This window comes from Hypanus sabinus, chromosome 16 (genome assembly GCF_030144855.1).
Source record: "Hypanus sabinus isolate sHypSab1 chromosome 16, sHypSab1.hap1, whole genome shotgun sequence".
Taxonomy (NCBI): domain Eukaryota; kingdom Metazoa; phylum Chordata; class Chondrichthyes; order Myliobatiformes; family Dasyatidae; genus Hypanus; species Hypanus sabinus.
This window is the reverse complement of record NC_082721.1, coordinates 61,640,707-61,662,789: the sequence shown is the minus strand read 5'-3', so window position 1 is coordinate 61,662,789 and position 22,083 is coordinate 61,640,707. Positions and strand designations below refer to the sequence as shown.

The 22,083-nt window shown below is 44.0% G+C and overlaps 1 protein-coding gene across 1 annotated transcript; it reads left to right on the top strand.

Annotated features, from left to right (window-relative positions):
- The first annotated feature begins 1,741 nt into the window (after positions 1-1,741).
- On the top strand, positions 1,742-20,329 carry LOC132405846 (G-protein coupled receptor 54-like). Its single transcript, XM_059990842.1, has 5 exons — positions 1,742-2,147; positions 9,623-9,747; positions 11,824-11,959; positions 12,941-13,179; positions 18,909-20,329. Exons 1-5 carry the CDS (start codon positions 1,925-1,927, stop codon positions 19,266-19,268), a joined length of 1,083 nt encoding a protein of 360 aa, XP_059846825.1. The 5' UTR covers positions 1,742-1,924; the 3' UTR covers positions 19,269-20,329.
- The last annotated feature ends 1,754 nt before the right edge of the window (positions 20,330-22,083 follow it).

The following is a 22,083-nucleotide window of genomic DNA, read 5'->3' as shown; positions in this document are numbered from 1 at the left end:
CCAGCCTCTCTACGGACTCTTGCTTACACTTCCTCCTGCCTCAGTAAAGCAGCCAGCAGAATCAAAAAGCCCAACCACCCCTGGCATTCTCTCTTGTTCCCCCTCCCATTGTTAGGGGATGCAAAATCCTGGAAACATGTACCTCCAGGCATAAGGAGAGCCTCTATCCCACTGGGACAAGACTACTGAATGGTCCCCTAGTATTTTATGAGCTTGCCCTTTCAAGACCATAATATCAAACTACATTTTGACCAACTAGAAAGCATTGTTGTAATATTCCCCAGAATGCTAAGATAGGCTCTTGGCTTCACAGCCTACCTCATCATCGCCTTGCACTCTTTGTAACTGTAACACTTCCTTCTGCACTCAGACATTGTTTTGCCTTGTACTACCTCAATGCATTGTTTTAATGCACCTAGAACATGTCCACCAATAGCCTTCTAATCCATGTACTTATCCAAATTACTTTTAACTGTTGCAGTTGAATCCTCATCCATCTTTTCCTCTGGCAGCTTGTTCCACACTCACTTCACCCTCCAACTGAAGAAGATTTCCCTTATTTTTATTCTGGGCCTTCAAGGCACACTACCCAGCAACTCCTGATTTAACCCAAGCCTAATCATGGGACAACTACCAGCTGGTATGTATTTGGACTGTGGGAGGAAACCAGAGCACTGGGAGGAAACTCACATGGTCAAGGATGTACAAACTCCTTACAGACAGCAGTGGGGATTAAACCTGTAAAGTGTTGTGCTAACAACTACGCTACTGTGCCAACTAAAATTTCACCTTTCACCTGAAATCTAAGACCTCTAGTTCTGGTCTCTCCCAACCTGAAGGGAAAAAAAGCCTGCTTGTACTTACCCTACTTATACACCTCATAATTCTGCATACCTCTATCAAATCTCACCTCAATCTCCTACACTGCAGGAAATGAAGTCCTAACCTATCCCTATACTTCAGGTCTTCAAGTGACTTGTAAGTTTTCTCCATCTTTTGGACATCTTCAAAAGGCAGCATCCATCACTAATGGTCCCTACGGTCCCGACATGCCCTTTTCTCATTACTACTATCAAAGAGGAGGTACAGCAGCCTGAAGACCCACACTCAAAGTTCTTCCCCTCCATCATCAGATTTCAGTATGGTCCATGAACAATACTTCTATTTCTCTTTTGCACTATTTATTTATATTGTAGCTTATAGTAATTCTTTTTGCCTGCACTATACAGCACTGCTGTCACAGAACACATTTCACGACGGGACTGATGTCAGCGACAATAAACCTGATTCTGACACTGCTCTGGAGGTCTGGGTGGGATTTCAACTCGAGTATGAAGTCGAGGAGCGAGAGTATTGGCTGGCGGTCCAGTAAGGACTCCTCCGCCACACCATGTCCCTCACTGCCAACACGCCTCCTCCTCCCACACATCAACTCGAGCCGCCGCAAATTCACTTAGGTCCACCACCCGCACCCCCGTTCACTCCTCCCTCTCATTTCCAATATACCGGCTCTCTTCTCCCGACCCTCTATCAGTGCTGACGCAGGGTCGCGACCCGAAATGACCGGCCTCCACAGACGCTGCCCAGCATCGCTCCGGTTTCCAGCTCAAAGCTTCTCCGGACGTGGTTGTCATTCGAGGGTCTTGCCTCTAACCCGCGACCCTCTCCACCACCAGAAACTTAGCCTTGTCCCAGCCTGGAATTAACTCTGCCCCACTCCAGTCCCAACAACCATCCGCTCCTGCTCTTTCGTCCCTCGCTGTACACGCGGTGGTCTCTGACGATGGACTAGGTGGTGTTAACCCTTAACCGACCGGCGGCTGAGCTCTCGAGATCTGCAGAACACCCCCTTACAGAAGAAGCCTGTTCCGGGAGCCACTGGTCCCCATCCCTCAACAATCGGCTGTCGGCTGCGGTCCGGGACATGGAATCGAGCGCGAACAGGACGGAGAACGGCAGCGTACGGGCAGGTCTCGGCAGCGGCTTCAATCTGACCGGCGAGGAGAGCCCCCCGTTCCTGACCGACGCTTGGCTCGTTCCCCTCTTCTTCGCCCTGCTGATGTTGGTGGGGCTGGTGGGGAACTCGTTGGTGGTGTTTGTGGTGAGAACCCGGAGGAAGCTCTGGACGGCGACCAACTGCTACATCGGTGAGAGAACGGGCTGGGACTGACCGTGTGTCCCGCGGGGGGTGGCAAGGGGGGCATTCAGTGACACACACAAAGTGCTGGAGGAACTCAGCAGGTCAGGCATCATCTATGGAGGAGAATAGACCGTTCATGTCTCAGGCAAAGACACTTTCATTGAAAGGAAGGGGGCAGAAGCCAGAATGAGAAGGTGGGGGAGGGGAAGGAGTGCAGGGTGGCAGGTGGAGTAGACCAAACCAGATGAGGGGGGAGGGGTGAAATAAAGTGAGAAACTAGGAGGTGATAGGTGGAAGAGGCAAAGGGCTAAAGGAGAAGTAATCTGACAGGAGAGGACAGTGGACCATGGATGAAATGGAAGGCTAAAGGAGATGATGGGCAGATGAGAAGGGGTAAGAGGGGAACCAGAATGGAAAAAAGAGAGAGAGAGGAAGGGGAGAAATTGCTGTGTTTGAGAAATTAATGTTCTTGTCATCAGATTGGAGGCTATCCAAACAGAATATGTGGTGTTGCTCCTCCAACCCGAGGGTGGATTCAATGTGATGGTAGAGGAGGTGATGGACTGACTTGTCAGAATGGGAATGGGAAGTCAAATAGAAATGGGTAGAACCAGGACTTATTGTCTTTTGTGACAGATGGAGCGAAGGTGCTTGACATAACGTTTCCCCAGTCTGCACCGGGTCTCACCCTTACAGAGAAGGCTGAACGGGGTTTACCAGATATAATAGATGACCTCAGCAGTCTTTCCCTCACCTGCAGAGACAGTTTGGGGCCCTGAATGGTGGTGAGGGAGGAGGTGTAGCACTTGTCACACTTCCCAGAACAAGGGGTCACAGTTTAAGGATAAAGGGGAAGCCTTTTGGGACCGAGATGAGGAAAAACTTCTTCACACAGAGAGTGGTGAATCTGTGGAATTCTCTGCCACAGGAAACAGTTGAGGCCAGTTCATTGGCTATATTTAAGAGTAAGTTAGATATGGCCCTTGTGGCTAAAGGGATCAGGGGGTATGGAGAGAAAGCAGGTACAGGAAGCAGTTGGATGATCATCCATGATCATACTGAATGGCGGTGCAGGCTCGAAGGGCCAAATGGCCTACTCCTGCACCAATTTTCTATGTTTCTATGTTTCAGGGATAAGTGCCAGGAGAGAGATCTGTGGGGAGGATCTAGCTGAATTCCACCAGCATTGTGTACATGTTGCTCAAGATCTCCATCACTTGCAGAATCTTTTGTGTTTATGTTGGGCATTCAGTGATCAGATAGTGGATTATTCAATGGCTGTCAGTTGTATGTCAGTAAAATTACCTTATGGGTCTGGAACACTTAAGAGTACAGCACAAGAACAGGCCCTTTGGCTCACGATGTTGCGTCTAATGAATTAAACTAATGATGCCAGCTAGACTATTCCCTTCTGCTGCATATCAAAGTCACAATAAACTTATTATCAAAGGACATATACATCATCATATACTACCTTGACATTCCTTTTCTTACAGGCACTTCCAGGAAAATAAAAAAACATTAGAATTTCTGAATAACATAAATAAAGCTGACTAACAACCAATGTGCAAAAGAAGTCAAGTTATGCAAGTTAAAAAAATATATAACCAATATCAAGAACGTGAGTTGTAGAGTTCTTAAAAATGAATCTGTACATATACACCTGGGCCGTATTTCTCCAATCTTGTACATTTAAGTGCCTAGCAGCCTCTTAAACATTTCTACCCTATCTGCCTCAATAACCATCCCTGGCAGCACATTCCAGGCACCTGCCCCTCTTGATATAGAAAGATCTTAGCTCTCACATCTCCTTAAACATATCCACTCTCACCTTAAATGCATGTCCTGTAACCTTGGGGATTTCAACGCCGGAAAAAAATGTTATCTGCTGTTTACTTTAAGATGGTCTCTTCAGATGCCCAGTGATCAGAATGACCCTCCCTTTATTTAAACCTTGCTTCACTGGGTACTGAAGGTACTATGTCCCACAGGCCTACGAAACCCTCCACCCCGGGTTACGAGCATCTGACTTACAGACACCCTACATATGAATGTGCACGCATAATATTATTAAATTCAAAAGTCTGACATGCTGTATGTTCATACATTGGTTCAGAATCAGGTTTATTATCACTGTAACGCACACAACTTGCTGGTGGAACGCAGCAGGCCAGGCAGCATCTATAGGAAGAAGCACAGTCAATGTTTCAGGTCCTGATGAAGGGTCTCGGCCCGAAACGTCGACAGTGCTTCTTCCTATAGGTGCTGCCTGGCCTGTTGCATTCCACCAGCATTTTGTATGTGTTGCTTGAATTTCTAGCACCTGCAGATTTCCTTGTGTTTGTGTTACTATCACTGTTGTATGTTGTTTTATGACAGCATAAACTTTTCTCACCCCATCACTGAACTGTTCCTACAACCAATGGGCTCTTTAACTCATGTTCTCATTATTTATTGCTTATTTATTATTATTTCTTTTTTTCTTCTTTCTGTATTTGCACATTGTTGTTGTCCATCCTGTTGGGCGCAGTCTTTCATTGATTCTAATGTGTGCCTTGCATTTATTGTGAATGCCCACAAGAAAATGAATGTACATTAATAACAAATGAGCTTTGAACTTTGCAGTACAGTGAATCAGAATTAAAATCAAGTTTGTTATCACTGACATATGACATGAAACTTGTTATTTTACAGCAATACAGAAGTAGTTACTATAAGATATAAAGAAAAAATGAATATTAAAAAATAAATAATTAGTGCAAAAAAAGACCAAAAAGCAAGGTAGAATTCCTTATTCCATGGACCATTCAGAAATCTGATGGAAGAGAAGGGACATAGGTTTGACAGCTTACTCCCTTCTAAGCACCTCAGAGAAGTTGTTTCTGATGGCCACAAGAAAGCGAATCTCAGGGTTGTATACAGTTTACTTTGAACTTTGAGTCTACCTTCAGGCTCCTCTACTAGCACTGAAAAGGTGACGTGTCTTGGATGCTGAAAGTTCTTTCAATTTGCCTGTCGCCACAATAGGTCAAAGGCCGATGCAATCTCAATGGCTCTCCACATGGCTTTAGACCACCTGGACAACACAAACATGTATGTCAAGATGCTGTTCATTGACTATAGCTCAGCATTTAATGCCATCATTCCCACAATCCTGATTGAGAAGTTGCAGAGCCTGGCCTCTGAACCTCCCTCTGCAACTGGATCCTTGATTTCCTAACCGGGAAATCTGTGTGGATTGGTGATAACATCTCCTCCTCGCTGATGTTAAACACTGGTGCACATCCGGGGTGTGTGCTTAGCCCACTGTTCTACTCTCTATACAACCATTGTTGGTAGAATCTCAGATGGAGCTGAGAGGGCGTACAGGAGTGAGTTATGCCAACTAGTGGAGTGGTGTCGCAGCAACAACCTGGTACTGGATGTCAGTAAGACGAAAGAGCTGATTGTTGTCTTCAGGAAGGGTTAGACAAAGGAACACATACCAATCCTCATAGAGGGATCAGAAGTGGAGAGAGTGAGCAGCTTCAGGTTCCTGGGTGTCAAGATCTCTGAGGATCTAACCTGGTCCCAACATATCGATGCAGTTATAAAGAAGGCAAGACAGCGGCTATACTTCATTAGGAGTTTGAAGAGATTTGGTATGTCAACAAATACACTCAAAAACTTCTATAGACATACTGTGGAGAGCATTCTGACAGGCTGCATCACTGTCTGGTATAGGGGTGGGGGGGGGTGGGGGTGCTACAGCACAGGACCGAAAGAAGCTGCAGAGGGTTGTAAATTTAGTCGGCTCCATCTTGGGTACTAGCCTACAAAGTACCCAAGACATCTTCAAGGAGCGGTGTCTCAGAAAGGCAGTGTCCATTATTAGGGACCTCCAGCACCCAGGGCTGGTGGTAGTAAATCTGATTCTGATTAATGATGTATGCCACTTTCAAAGGTGGCAGCTCGTTCCATATACGCGCCACCCTCCTGGTGAAGATGTTGCCCCTTGTGTCCCTTTTAAATCATTAAACCAATTGCCTTTTAGTCTTTGATTCCCTTTCCTTGGAAAAGGACTCTGTACATTTACCCCATCTATACCTTTCATGATATTCTACGTCTCTATAAGGTCATCACTCAATCTCTTATTTTCTAAGGAATAAATCCCAACTTCTTTTTATAACTCAGGCCCTCGAGTCTTGTCTTGTTTCCTTCGGTCTCCTGCTTTGAGTCCTGGCAACATTCTTGTAAGCTTCCTTTGCAGTTTCATGACATCTCTCCTGTAGCAAGTTACCCAAAACTTATGGTTGTCTGTAAAAATGGAACCTGTTTGGTACCCAGAGACAGTGTGTGCTGGGAGATCAGATTAAACAGGGTAGCACATCTTCAACTGGAAGAAATGTTATGGTATGAATGGTCTCCTTACTGATAAAAATTCTTATGCATTATGATTTGTATTCACTTCATTCCCTTAGCCAGATGTTCAAAGCTTATAATGGCTAAATAGTTAATGGTGCACACATTCTTATGCACTTTATTAAAATATAGACTACTCTTTAAAAATGTTCTCTTGTCAGATGGCAGGTTGTTTAAAGATTGTTTAAAATAATCTCCAGTACACAAGAGTAAAGGAGAATGAAATAATAGTTACTCTCGATCTGATGTAGTGCAAAAAAAAAACACTAGATAAAGAACACATTAATGAAAAACCACAGTAAATATAAATACATAAGATTAGCTTATGCATATACACAGATTGATTGTATGTACAGAACTTCCAATGACTTCTGGTCAAAATGGCATCTGCGTACAATGCTGCTTTGGTTAACATCTTTTGGATAGATCATGAAACTATATACTTCAATTCTTTTATGTCTTTTACGTTTTTTTTGTCGAACATAATTCTGGATCTGTTGGAGCTTGTGGTGTGCAGTTTGGAGATCGTTTGGGTGTTTCTGCACTCTGCAGTCTCAGAGAGGATTCTGGGAGGCAGAGGCCATGTATGTGAACTTTGTGGTGAGAAGGCTGCGAGTCCATGTTCAACTCCATTTCGGCGATGAAAGCTTCTATTGTTTGCCGACTAAAGTGATGAGGGAAATCAAACCATCGAGGAGAATGCAGAACGTGAGCGCTACCTGCCTGTCACCTTGTTGGTGGGAGATCGCTCTGCTGCTGGAGAGGGGACACTGCCTTTTAATCGCTCTGCTATGGAGAGGGGAGACGGCCTTTTAATCGCTCTGCTATTGAGAGGGGAGACGGCCTTTTAATCGCTCTGCTATGGAGAGGGGAGACGGCCTTTTAATCGCTCTGCTATGGAGAGGGGAGACTGCTTTTTGATGGCTGGTGGGTCGCTTGCTGCTGGAGAGGGAAAGGCCTGCTGCTGTGCCTGAAGAATTTTACCCAGGTTTTCTGCGATTTGGATAAGGACTTGGACTATAGACTTCTCTCAGTCTTGTAGTTTTTTATATGCTGTGTTATTTGGGGTCGATGTGCTTGTTTCATTTTTCTTTTTTGTGTGGGGAGGGGGGGATCTGGGGGTTGATGTGCCTGTTCCGTTTGTTTTTTTTATGTGTGGGGGGGGGTTTGAGGGTTGATGTGCCTGTTCCGTTTGTTTTTTTTGTGTGTGTGGGGGGGTTTGAGGGTTGATGTGCCTGTTCCATTTGTTTTTTTTGTGTGGGGGGGGGTTTTGAGGGTTGATGTGCCTGTTCCGTTTGTTTTTTTTGTGTGTGGGGGGGGTTTTGAGGGTTGATGTGCCTGTTCCGTTTGTTTTTTTTGTGTGGGGGGGGGGTTTGAGGGTTGATGTGCCTGTTCCGTTTGTTTTTTTTGTGTGGGGAGGGGGGGTTTGAGGGTTGATGTGCCTGTTCCGTTTGTTTTTTTTTGTGTGGGGAGGGGGGGTTTGAGGGTTGATGATTGTGTTGCCGTTCTTTTCTTTCTTGGTTTTGTGGCTAACAGGAGAAGAAGAATTTCAGAGTTGTGTACTCCGATAATAAATGAACCTTTGACAAAGTGACACTAGGTAGTGGAGTCTGGTGATCCTGGTGCGGATGCTATGTTGCCTCCTCCCTGATGTAAATGGGACAAACAGACCATGAGCAGTGTCGATGGGATCCTTCACAATATTGTGGGAAAATCCATAACTTTTCTGTATAAATGCCCTTCTTGGGAGATAGGCTGGTGCTGGTGATGTACTAGGCAGCTTTGACTGTCTTGTTATAGAGGCTTCCTGTAATGCAGTTTCCACACCAGACAGAGATGCAGCATGTTAGGACGCACCTGTAGGAGATTGTGAAGATGGATGTGCATTGTCCAGCTCTCTTCAGCCTCCTTAGACAGTACAGGTGTTGGTGAGTTTTCTTGATGTGTTCTGGGACCATGAGGGGTTGTGCAAGATGGGCACTTCAGGAGTTTAAAACTGCTTGCAGTTTCCATTGTTGTGCTGCTGATTTGAGTGGTCCGAGTTCTCCTGAAGTCAGTAACCATCCCTGTTGCCCTCTTGACTTTGAGGAAGAGGTTACTTGCCTGGCACCAGGCCTTGAGCCCTTCCACCTCCTCTTTGTAGGCCTTCTCATCGCCGTTGTTGGTGAGCCTCACACCAAAAATCAGAATATTTGAATTACCTTCTCTGCTCCACTGTGAAGGCTTCTCAGTTCATTCAAGTTCAAGTTAATTGTTAGTCACCCTATACATGTGTAGTTTACCCCAAACAAAACAACGTTCCTCCAGACCAAGGTGCACAACACAGTACATATAACTCACACACAACACATAAAGGAATATTACCACAAATTAATTAACAAATTATAAAATATATTCCAGAAGACTGATGTTTAACATTAGATGAATTTATGACACAAATCAAAAACTAAACAGTATAATGCTACTGGCACTTCACATGTGATGAAACCTGGCTGGTGATAGGAGGGTTCAGTAGTCTCATAGCCTGGAGATAGAAGCTCTTTCCCAGTTTACAAACCCTGTCCTACTGTTATGGCACCTCCTTCCTGAAGGAGTGGGGTCAAAGAGATTGGGGAATGGATGGAAGTGCTGACAAGTCAAGTCAATGTGGAGTTTATTGTCATGTTTATTTATTTAGAGATTGAATGTGGAACAGGTCCTTCTAGCATCAAGCAGTGCCACCCAGCAAACCACCAATTTAACTCTATCCTTATCACAATTCAATTAACCACGAGCAATTAATCTATGAAATGGTACGTTTTTGGACATGGGAGGAGACCAGAGCACCTCGAGGAAACCCATGCAGTTACAGGGAGAACATACAAACTCTTTACAGCTTACAGATGGCACCAAAACTGAACCCTGAACTTTGATGCCTCACGCTAACTGCTAACACTGTCATGGCACCAGTGTACACTAGTGCATTAGGACATGTGGAGCAGCATCACAGGCACAGAGCATCATTTACAAGAAATAACATAAATTAAACACCTGGAATGATCTGAATCACAATTAAACTGTTCGCTGTCTGTGTATTTTCAGTTAATTTGGCAATTACGGACATCATTTTCCTGGTTTGCTGTGTGCCGTTTACAGCCACTCTGTACCCCCTTCCCAGCTGGATCTTTGGAGACTTTATGTGCAAATTCGTCAACTACCTACAGCAGGTAATGAGGGCATTGATCTCCGATTAATGTTGGCTTGTGGGATGGGTTCAGCCTCGGGAATGCTTTTTGAACTGGAGGTGGGGCAGGCTTGGGGAGTGTGGGTAGACACAGATGGTTCAGATACCGATAGGGAGCGATAGATCAGGACTGGGGACTACTTTGGATTAGCGTCAAACCTCCAGCCCTGCCTTTTATCTCTCAGCGATGCAGGGCCTTCAATCCAGGATGTTACAAACATCGTAGGATTCTCTCCATATTTCCACGTTGCTGTAAGGTTTAGAGTCTCACACAATCATTGTGATGCAAGAGGAAGTGTTCCTGTCTTGTCAGTTCCACACACAATATGCTGGAGGAACTCAGCAGGTCAGGAGGAGATTAAACAGTTGATGTTTCAACACCGAAATCTTTCAAGACCCTTCTACGCCTCTCTGGATTCTATCATCTGTCTGTACATAAGGGCAATTGAAAGTGGTCAATTAAAAAAAAATCCATAAAAGATAGGCTTTATTTTTCACGTACACCACAACATTCAGTGAAATGTGTTGTTTGTGACAAATCAAATCTGCGAGGCTGTGCCGGGGCAGCCCGCAAGTGTTGCCGTGCTTCTGGCACCAAATCAAATGGCAACAGCTCACAAGCCCTTACCATACGTCTTTGGAATGTGGAAGAAGACTGGAGAATCCAGAAGAAACCTATGTGGTCATGGTAACAGACGAATTACTTACAGACAGCAGTGGGAATCAAAGCCCAACCGGTGATCAATGGCAATGTAAAGTCAAGTCAAGTCAAGTCACTTTTTATTGTCATTTTGACTGTAACTGCTGGTACAGTACACAGTAAAAATGAGACAACGTTTTTCGGGGCCATGGTGCTACATGAAACAGTACAAAAACTGAACTATGTGAAAACAACACAGAAAAAAAACTACACTAGACTACAGACCTACCCGGGACTGCACGAAGTGCACAAAATAGTGCAGGCATTACCATAAATAATGGACAATAGGCACAGAGGAGGGCAGTAAGTTGGTGTCAGTCCAGTCTCTGGGTATTGAGGAGTCTGATAGATTGGGGCAAGAAACTGTTACATAGTCCGGTCGTGAGAGCCCGAATGCTCCGGAGCCTTTTCCCAGACGGCAGGAGGGAGAAGAGATTGCATGAGGGGTGCATGGGGTCCTTCATAATGCTGTTTGCTTTGTGGATGCAGCGTGTAGTGTAAATGTTCGTGATGGTGGGAAGAGAGACCCCGATGATCTTCTCAGCTGACCTCACTATCCGCTGCAGGGTCTTGCGATCTGAGGTGGTGTTATTTCCGTACCAGGCAGTGATGCAGCTGCTCAGGATGCTCTCAATACAACCCCTGTAGAATGTGATGAGGATGGGGGGGTGGTCACTCCGTGCCCTCCTGAAGTCAACAACCATTTCTTTTGTTCACATTCAGAGACAGGTTGTTGGCTCTGCACCAGTTCTTTAGCCGCAGCACCTCTTCTCTGTATGCCGACTCATCATTCTTGCTGATGAGACCCACCACGGTTGGCGAACTTGATGATGTGGTTCGAGCTGTGTGTTGCAGCACAGTCGTGGGTCAGCAGAGTGAACAGTAGTGGACACAGCCCTGAGAGGCCCCTGTGCTCAGTGTGATGGTGTTGGAGATGCTGCTCCCGATCCGGACTGACTGATGTCTCCCAGTCAGGGAGTCTAGGATCCAGTTGCAGAGGGTGGTGTTCAGGCCCCGTAGGCTCAGCTTTCCAATCAGTTTCTGAGGGATGATTGTGTTGAACGCTGAACTGAAGTCTATGAACAGCATCCAAATGTATGTGTCTTTTTTGTTCAGGTGGGTTAGGACCAGGTGGAGGGTGATGGTAATGGCATCGTCTGTTGAGCGGTTGGGACGGTACGTGAACTACAGGGGGTCCAGTGAGGGGGGCAGCAGGGTCTTGATTTGCCTCATGACGAGCCTCTTGCACTAACTGCTATGATCTTCCACCTTCACACTCTCTCTCCCTCTCTCCCCTCTTCTCTCTCCTCCACTCCCTCTCTGTTCCCCCCACTCCCTCTCCTTACCTCTTCTCTCCAGGTCACTGTCCAGGCCACCTGTATAACACTAATGGCCATGAGCTTGGATCGCTGTTACGCCATGGCCTACCCACTTCAGTCACTGCGCCACCGCACCCCCCGTCTGGTGATGGTGGTAAGCATGGTGATCTGGATCGGTGAGTTGGATGGACAGGTGTGCAGTGGGGGGGGGGGGGCATGGGTAGAAGCTCTAGCAAAGTCTGCAGATGAGATCCCATTGTGGGCTGGAGCTATTGCCAGAGCCTGGGGAGATGGAGATCACTTGCAAGAGGAAAGCATAGAAGTTAAAGCAATGGTTTGCACCTCCAGTGATAGGGGTTCAATTCCCACTGTTGCTTGTAAGGAGTTTGTATGTTATGCATGTGACTACCTGGGTTTCTGACAGGTTCCTCCCACATTTCAAATATATGTGGGTTAGGGTTAGTGAATTGTTGACACCAGAAGCATGGCAATATTTGTGAGCTGCTCCCTTTCGGTTGTATTGGTTGTTGCGTAAACAACACATTTCACTCAATGTACACGTGACAAATAAATCTAATTTTTATTTTTATGATGTGCAGTGGGATCTTAGGTTTCAAATCTATGGATTCCTGAAACTAGAAATATACATAGATAGCATGTGGTGTTTGTAAAAAGTGTTTCAAAGTGTTTACAGTGCAATGATGGGTGCAATAGATAGAGGGAGGGAACCAGAATGATTGATCAGATTAAATGATTAGTGGACGAAACTTTTAAGATGGCGTGAAGTTTTTGTTTTAATAGCCCTATAGCACTTTCCAGAAGAGAGCTTTGGGAAAAGACATTTTGAAGGGTGGGTAGTGTCCGCAGTAATTTCCTGCCTGTTTCTTTGTCCTGGACACATACAAGTCCTGCAGTGATGGTGGACTACAGCCAATGACCTTATCTACTGACCTGATAATTTGCTGTAGTTTTTGTATGTTACGGGCGGATGCTGCACCAAACCAGACAGCTAATAGCTGATGTGAGGATGCTCTCTATGATGGCAGTGTAGAATTGCACCTGTATGTTCTGGGGAAGATGGAGTTTTACCAACGGGTGCAAGACATCACTTAACCCTTCTTTTCCTGTTGTACTGTTTCTCTTTTAATCATTTTGAGGTTCCTTCGTTCTGTCTGTTCCCATGGCTCTGTACCACAGGACAGCAAAGGGCTATTGGTATGGTCTTCAGACGTACTGCATCGAAGCATTCCCCACAGAGTCCCAGCAGAAAGCCTTCATCATCTACACCTTCCTTGCTGCCTACCTCCTGCCTCTGGGCACCATCTGCGTGTGCTACACCATCATGCTACAGAGGGTGGGCCGCCCAGTTGTCAGACCCGTTGATGGCAGTTATCAGGTACTGTGCCAGAGTTTGTATTTGTATGGCCCCACTCCTCCCCCCCGTTACCCAAGCCAGACTCTCTTCTCAGTCTTAGGTTCCACAGCACCAGGTTCAGCAACCATCAGGCTCCAGAACCAGTGTGGTTAACTTACTCACCTCAACACTGAACTGATTCCACAACCTACGGACTTGCAACTCATATTTGCAATACCATTTATTATTAATAATATTTGTCTTTTTTTTGTATTGGAACAATTTGTTGTCTTTTGCATATTGAGTGCTTGACTATCTTTATGTGTAGTTTTTCATTGCTTCTACTGTGTTTCTTTGTATTTATTGTGAATGCCTGCAAGAAAATGAGTCTCGGGGTAGTATACGGTGACATAGACAGTCGGCGCTCCTTATCCGCAGGGGATTGGTTCCAGGACCCCCCCGTGGATACCAAAATTCGCGGATGCTCAAGTCCCTTATTTAACCTGAATCAGTGCGGTGGTCTTTAGGACCCGGTGGAACCCCAAACTTTATTTAACCTGTTCAGTGCAGTGGACATTAGGACCCGGCGTAGCTCTGAATCCACAGTGTTTCTGTTCACGAAAATAATCACGATCATGATTGAAAATAAGGTGGAAGTAATAAAGTGATCGGAAAGAGGTGAAACACCATCGGTCATTGGCAAAGCGTTAGGCTACAGTCGGTCAACGATCGGAACAATTTTAATGGAGCATGTGAAAGCCCTTGCCCCGATGAAAGCTACAATTATTACTAAACAACGCAGTGGTTTAAAAATTGAAATATGTATGTTTAAGTGTTTTATATGCATAGAAAGGTAAAATGCGTACTCTATACTAAGAAAAATGTTTGGCTAACTCACGCTAAATAATACTGGATGTACCTGTTCCGACCTCAAATCCGACTTAAAGACAGACTCAGGAACGGAACTCATTCATAAACCGGGGACTGCCTGTACTTTTAAGTCATCTCCAGATTACTTATAATACCTAATACAATGTAAATGCTATGTAAATAGTTGTTAAACTGTATTGTTTAGGGAATAATGACAAGAAAAAATAGTCTGTACATGCTCAATAAACGAGTGCTGGAGAGAGAACTTCCGGGTTTTCCCGCTACGCGGTTGGTTGAATCCGCACATGTAGAATCTGCGGATAAGGAGGGCCATCTGTATGTACTTTGGTAATTATGGTGAAATACAGGTATTTTTATAATAAATTGACTTCCGTGAGGCTGGACCATAAGACATTGGAGCTGTTTCATCATGGCTGATCCATTTCTCTCTCGACTCCATTCTCCTGCCTTCTTCCCATACCTTTCAGGCCCTGACTGATCAACAACCTATTAACCTCTGCTTTTTGCTGTGGCAATGAATTTCACAACCCACTGGCTGAAGAAATTCCACCTCATCTCTGTTCTGAATAGACATCCCCCTATTTTGAGCGGTGCCCTCTAGACCCAGACGTCCCCACCAAAGGAAGCATTCTCTTCATATCCACTTTATCTAGGCCTTTCAACATTAGATAGGTTTCAATGAAATCCCTCCTCTTTCTCCTAAATTCCAGCGAGTACAGGCCCAGAGCTCAATCACTGAGGAAATGACAACAGTTCCATTCCCAGAATCATTCTCATTAATCTCCTCTGAACCTTCTCCAATTTCAGCATATTATTTCTTAAATAAGGGCCCAAAATTGCTCACAGTACTCCAAAATTGCTTTACACAGCCTCAGCATTACATCCTTGTTTTTATATTCTAGACCTCTTGAAATATTACATTTGCCTTCCTCACCACTGACTCAATCTACAAATTAACCTTCAGGGAATCCTGCACAAGCACTTCCAAATCCTTTTGCAGGTTGGATTTTTGAATTTTCACTCCGTTTAGTAAATAGTCTGTGCTTTTATTTCTTTTACCAAAGTGCAAGACCAAACACATCCTGACGCTGTTTTCATCTGCTACTTCTTTGCCCATTCTCCTAATCTGTCCAAGTCTGCTTCCTCAATGCTACCTATCTCTCTGTCCATCTTTGTATTGTCCACAAACTTGACCACAAAGCCATCAATTCCATCATCCAAATCATTGGCATACAACGTAAAAAGAAGCAGTTCCAAAACAGAACCCTGTGGAACACCACTAGTCACCGGCAGCTAATGTGAAAAGCATGCCTTTAATCGCACTCTTTGTCTCCTGCCAATCAGCAAAAACTCTATCCATGCACATCTTTCTTGTACCACCCTGGGCTCTTATTTGTTTAGCAACCTCATGTGCGACACCTTGTCAAAGGCCTTCTGAAAATCCAAATGCACAACATCCACCAATTCTCCTTTGTATATGCTACTTGTTATTTCTTCAAAGAATTCTAACAAATTTGTCAGGCGCTATGTTCCCTTGAGGAAACCATGCTGACCTCAGCCTTTATCATGAGCCTCCAAGTACCCCAAAACAACATCCTAAACAATCGTCTTCTTAACCAATGAGGTCAGGTGATCAGGCTTACAATTTCCTTCCTTTTGCCTCCCTCCATTTTGAAGAATGGAGTGACATTTGCAACTTTCCAGTCCTCTGGAACTATGCCAGAATCTATTGATCTTTGAAAGATCATTACTATTGGCCCCACAATCTCTTCAGCTTCCTCTTTTGAAACAAGTGACTGATCTAACTTGAGATCTTTCAGACTCCCAAGCACCATCTCCCTAGTAATAGCAACTGCACTCACTTCTGCCCTTGACACTCTTGAAATTCCAGCAGACTCTAGTCTCTTCCACAGTGAAAACTGATGCAAGGTACTTGTTCAGTTCATCTGCCTTTTTCTTGTCCTCCATTACTATCTCCTCATCATTATTTTCCACCAGCCTCATATTTACTCTTCCCTCATATTTACTCTTTATATATCTGAAAAAGCTTTTGATATTATTTTTGATATTATTGGTTAGCTTACCTTCATATTTCCCCTCCCTTCCCCTTTTAGTTGCCTTCTGCAGCATCCATCATCAGGGACCCCATCACCCAGGTCATGTACTCTTTCCACTTCTGCCATCAGGATGAAGGTATAGGAGCCTCAGGACACACATCACCAGGTTCAGGAACAGTTACTACCCCTCAGTCGTCAGGCTCTTGCACCAGAGGGGATAACTTCACTCATACCATCATCGAACTATTCCCACAACCAATAGACTTGTCATGATCTCGATTTTTATTGTGTATTTACTTAGTTTATTTTCCTTTCTTTTCATATTTTCACCATTTGTTTTTTTTTTTGCACATTGGTTGTTATCTGTCTGGTTGGGTGTGGTTGTTCATTGTGTTTCTTGTACGCCTGCAAGAAAATGAATCTCAGGGTTGTATGTGGTGACATATATGTATTTTGATAATAAATTTACTTTTTTTATAAAGTCATTTTTAAAATAAAGATAATAAAGATCCTTATTTCCCCATCTGTAAGGGAATGCTGTCAGAGCAAAACTGTGTAATGCCCAGAGACAAGTCTGAACCTTGAATGTTTTAAAAATATATTTGAAGAAGTGTGCAAAAGCTCCATTATAGGACGGGGTGTCCAGAGCCCCCATGTACAGTATTTGTTACTTTTAAAAGTCGGTTGTAACCTGGTAAAATGTACAGGACGCATTAACACACTTTCCACCACACATCTATAGAAGTTTTTCAATGTTTTTGATGTCATGCAAATTCTTTGCAAACTTCTAAGGAAGTAGAGACACTGCCATCCTTTCTTCATAATAGCATTTATGTGCTGGACCCAGCGTACATCCTCTGAAATGATAACACCAAAGAAATTCAAGTTGCTGACCCTCTCTATTTTTGATCCCCCGATGTGGACTGTCTCATGGACATCCAGTTTCCTCTTCCTGAAGTCAATAATCAGCTCCTTGGTCTTGCTGACATTGAATGAGAGATTGCTGTGGCACCACTCAGCCAGATTTTCAATCTCCCTCCTATAGGATGATATATCATCATCTTTGATTTGGCCAACAACAGTGGCATCATCAGTAAACTTAAATATGGCATTGGAGCTGTGCTTAGCCACACAGCAATTATTGTGAGAGTTACTGAGATAGAATGAGAAGATTTTATTTTGTGTGCCATTCAGACAGATAATTTCATACATTGAGGCAGTACAAAGGAAAAGTGAGGGAGTGCAGTGTAGGTTCACAAGGTTAATTCCCGGAATGGTGGGACTGTCATATGTTGAAAGATTGGAGCGACTGGGCTTGTATACACTGGAATTTAGAAGGACGAGAGGGGATCTGATTGAAACATATAAGATTATTAAGGGATTGGACACGCTGGAGGCAGGAAGCATGTTTGCGCTGATGGGTGAGTCCAGAACTAGAGGCCACAGTTTAAGAATAAGGGGTAGGCCATTTAGAACTGAGCTGCGGAAAAACTTTTTCACCCAGAGAGTGGTGGATATGTGGAATGCTCTGCCCCAGAAGGCTGTAGAGGCCAAGTCTCTGGATGCATTCAAGAGAGAATTAGATAGAGCTCTTATAGATAGCGGGATCAAGGGATATGGGGAGAGGGCAGGAACGGGGTACTGATTATGTATGATCAGCCATGATCACAGTGAATGGCGGTGCTGGCTAGAAGGGCTGAATGGCCTACTCCTGCACCTACTATCTATTGTCTAAAACAGAATGCACCACCTTTGCCCTGTCCACCCATTTCAATTCAATTCGACTTCCCATTCCATTCTACATGTTGGTCCATGGCCTCTTCTACTGCTGCGATGAGATCAAACACAAGACCTCATATTCCATCTGGGCAGCTTCTGATCTGATGGCTTGAACATTGATTTCTCTAACTTCTGGTAATTTCTCTCACCCCTCCCTCATCCCCTTTCCCAGTTTTTTCATTCACTTTCTCCCTTACTCCATTGTCTTCTCCAATCAGATTCCTTCTTCAGCCCTTTACCTCTTCCATCTATCCTCTCCCAATTTCTCACTATATCGCCCCCTTCCCTATCCTCGCACCTTCCTCCTCATCTAGTCTCACTATCACCTTGCCAGCTTGTACTCCTTCCCCTCCTCCTCATTCTGGGTTCTTCCCCTTTCTTGTTCAGTCGTTGATGAAGGGTCTTGGTCCGAATTGTCAGTCGTTTATTTCTCTCCATTGATGTTGCCTGGCCTGCTGAGTTCCTCCAGCATCTTGTGTGTGTTGCTCTGGACATCTAACCTGCAGAATCTCTTGTGTTCTTGCAGAATAAAGTGCTACGAAGTGCAGTACAGTTTAAATGCAAGTGCCACAATGAGGTAAGTTGAGAGATTGTTGGTGATGAAAAGCCATTTAAAAGTCTAACAACAGCAGGATAGAAGCTGCCCTTGAACCTGCTGGTCGGTACTTCCAGGTTTTTGTATATTCTGCTCATCGAGAGAGGGGAGAAGAGAGAATGACCAGGATGGGAGGGGTTCTTGATTGTGCTATAAACAGAAGGGATTCTGGAGATTCTGAAAATCCAGAGCAATGCACACAAAATGCTGGAGGAACACAGCAAGTTAGGTAGCTTCTATGGATGGGAATAAACAGTCGATGGTTGGGCTCAGTCCTGATGCAGGGTCTCAGCTCAAAACATTGTCTATTTATTCCTCTCCGTAGATACTGCCTGATCTGCTGAGTTTCTCCAGCATTTTCTGCACGTTACTCTCCATTATGTCGGCTGCTTTCCTGAGGCAGTATGTGTGAACACTGTTGTAATTCCCTTCCATATATTTTCTTCCAGAAAGTACATCATTTGTCAGAGAGGTCAATGGCCATGAGGGCGAAAGTCACAAAGATGGTGGTGGTGATTGTGCTCTTGTTCACTGTGTGTTGGGGCCCCATCCAGGTCTTCGTCCTCTTTCAAGGCTTCTACACTGGTTTCCAGGTCAACCTTGAGACCTACAAAATCAAAACGTGGGCTAACTGCATGTCTTATGCCAACTCTTCCATCAATCCAATCATCTACACATTCATGGGTGAGAATTTCAGGAGATCCTTCAGAAAAGCATTCCCCTTCATGTTTAAGCAACGGGTCAGAGATGGCACCTTTACCAGCGGCTCCAGGAATGCCAAGGTGAAGTTTGTCACCGAGGAATCGTAAGTTCTTCAGAGTTGACAAGTGACTTGAGAAGAATTGAACCCTTCATTAAAACTCTATGAATCTTTGAATTCATAGAATTGAATCTTAAGAGTACTCTTAAAAAGTTTTTTCAAAAAATTTCCCATTGATGATCTGCCAAACGAATGTTATTTGGGAAGAGGACACCATTCAATCCATTGAGTCAGTTCTGTTGGAGTGTTCTCCAGTCTCACACCATGAACCTATTATGATTAATACTATGTATTCTTTGTTCCCACATCCATTTCTATACAAATATGCAATACTGTCGTGGATATACTATAAATTACTGCCCATCCCTGATGCCCTGGAATGTTTTATGCCGACTACTTTGACAAGTTATGAATGGGACTTCAATTAATCTTAAGTTGAAGCCCAACAGGCGGAAACCTGGATACTGGAGGCCTGAAGAGGAGTTGGAGGACTGCCCATGTGGGTGGGAGGGAGGAGAGGGTCTCATTTCATTATTGTGTTCTGTGTTGTTCTGCTGAGCATTGTGGGCATGTTATGTTGGCACAGGAATGTAAGATGACACTTGTGGCTACCCCAGCACATCCCTAGGTGTGCCGGTTGTTAGCACAGACGATGCATTTCAGTGTACATGTGATAAATAAATCTGAATCTGAGTACTTGTCACTGGCACCAGAATCTTGCGACTACCCTATCTGCCAGTGTGGAGTACAATCTACTAGCTCAGCTCTTCAGTATTCCGCCTGGACAGGCTCAACTCCCTGGACTGAAGATGGGCCCCATGACCAAGCCAGAGAGACCCACTGAGACAACTGGTAAATTTGCATCAGGTCAGAGTACATTGAACATAGAACATCACAGCACAATAACACACACAAAATGCTGGAGGATCTCAGAAAGCTAGGTAGTATCTATGGAAAGCAACAAAGAGTTGACATTTTGGGCTAAGGCCCTTCTTTATTTCTCTACTTAGAGGCTGCCTGACCTGCTTAGTTCCTCTAGCATTTTATATGTGTTGCTCTGGATTTCCAGCAACTGCAGAATCCCTTGTACATTACGGCAGCATACAGACCTTTTGGCTCAGGAAGTTGTGCTGACCTTTTAACCAACTCTAAGATCAATCTAACCCTTTCTTCCCACATAGCCCTCCGTTTTTCATTATTCACACACCTATCTAAGGGTTTCTTGAATTCCCCTAATGTATCTGCCTCTACCACCACTTTGGCAGCCTGTTCCACACACCCACCACACTCTGTCTAAGGAATTTACCCCAGTAGAACATAGACTATTGTAATTGAAGTCAAACTCACAACCAAGAACAATTGCTTCATTGTTTGGAAATACAATGGGGGAATTTTGATTTAATCAAGTTTAAATTCAGGTTTAAGTTCAAGTTTATTGTCATTCAGCTATATTCATATATCGTCAAATGAAGCAACGTTCCTCCAGACCGAGGTGCACAACACAGTACGTCTAACTCACATTCAACACATGGAGTAATATTGCACCAACTGTGTGCATAAATAATAAAATATGACTGCAAGCATAAGCACAGCTCCAATATTTAAGTTTGCTGAATGTTGTGATCGAATTAAAGGTGGCGATGAATCAATGTATAGGAGATAGAAAATCTGGCTGAATGGAGCCATAAAGACAATTTCAGCAAAAGCAAAGACTTGATTATTGACTACAGGAGAAGGAAGCCAAAGGATAATGAGCCAGTCCTCATCAGGGGATCAAAAGTGGAGAGTCAGTGTCTTTCAACTCCTCTGTGTTACCATTTCGGAAGATCTGTCCTGGGTCTATTAACTTGGGGTGTCACAAAGCACCTTGAGGTCACTATGACATATCATTACCATTGTTCTAAGTACTATTGTAGTAACTATTGTCATTACTGTTGTAGTTGCTGTTGAAGTATGGTCTGTCTTATAGTTACCATTACAGTTGCTGCTGTTAATGTGGAGAATTGTATTAATTATAGTTGTCACAATGAAGTATCTAAGACACTGTTATGTTCAATCGTGAATATAAGATGTTCAACTCATTACGTACTGTATGTCTTTAAAGCTCTTCATTCCAAATCAGACTTCTATATTTGCAGTCTTATTCAAAGTTCACATTAATCAATTATTGAAATTGGGAACTAACAGGGAAACAAATAACCTGCTCCCTCTTTTTGATACTCCAGTAAGATTTTCAGTTTTATGGACAATATTTAGATCGTTGTGCAAAAAAACAAACCAGCTGCTGGAGGAACTCAGTATCTGTGGAGGGAACTGAACAGTCGACAATTCAGGTCAAAATTCTTCTTCTGTACTTGACCTGAAACACTGTTCATGTCCCTCCACAGGAACCTGTTGAGTTCCTCCAACAGATTGTTTTTGTTTTGCTCTAGATTCTTGTATCTGCCATCTCTTGTCTCTCCCCTGGAACTTTGTATTGAGGAACGTTGGTTGTTTTAACTCTGCTCCATTCTGAGAATTTGTCACCTTTGTTAGAACCTCTTTAGGTATGAAGAAGTATGAGGTGAAAGCAAGAGACCTGAGATAGAAGGGCTGAGTGGCTTATTTCTGTTCCTATATCAAAGATTCAAGATCTCACCCTGGAATTGATGGAAGTAAAAAAAAAAGTAGATCCATAAAAGAAATTCAAAATAAGAACAGAAAATGCTAGAAATATCCAATACCTCAGGCTACATTTGTGCAGAGAGAAAAAATGAGAGATACCATTTCAGGCCAAACAACTTTGTGTTTTCAATGAGATTTCAACATGATCAATCACAGGCAAAGTCCTTTGCACCACTGAGTACGTTTACATACAACTGCTG

Bases quoted from the DNA above. Each gene is read 5' to 3' on its own strand.
- LOC132405846 (XM_059990842.1), top strand. From the start codon at position 1,925: ATGGAATCGAGCGCGAACAGGACGGAGAACGGCAGCGTACGGGCAGGT. The intron at 11,960-12,940 runs GTGAGTTGGATG...AATCATTTTGAG, and splicing joins AAGCATGGTGATCTGGATCG to GTTCCTTCGTTCTGTCTGTT. The intron at 13,180-18,908 runs GTACTGTGCCAG...ATTTTCTTCCAG, and splicing joins CCGTTGATGGCAGTTATCAG to AAAGTACATCATTTGTCAGA.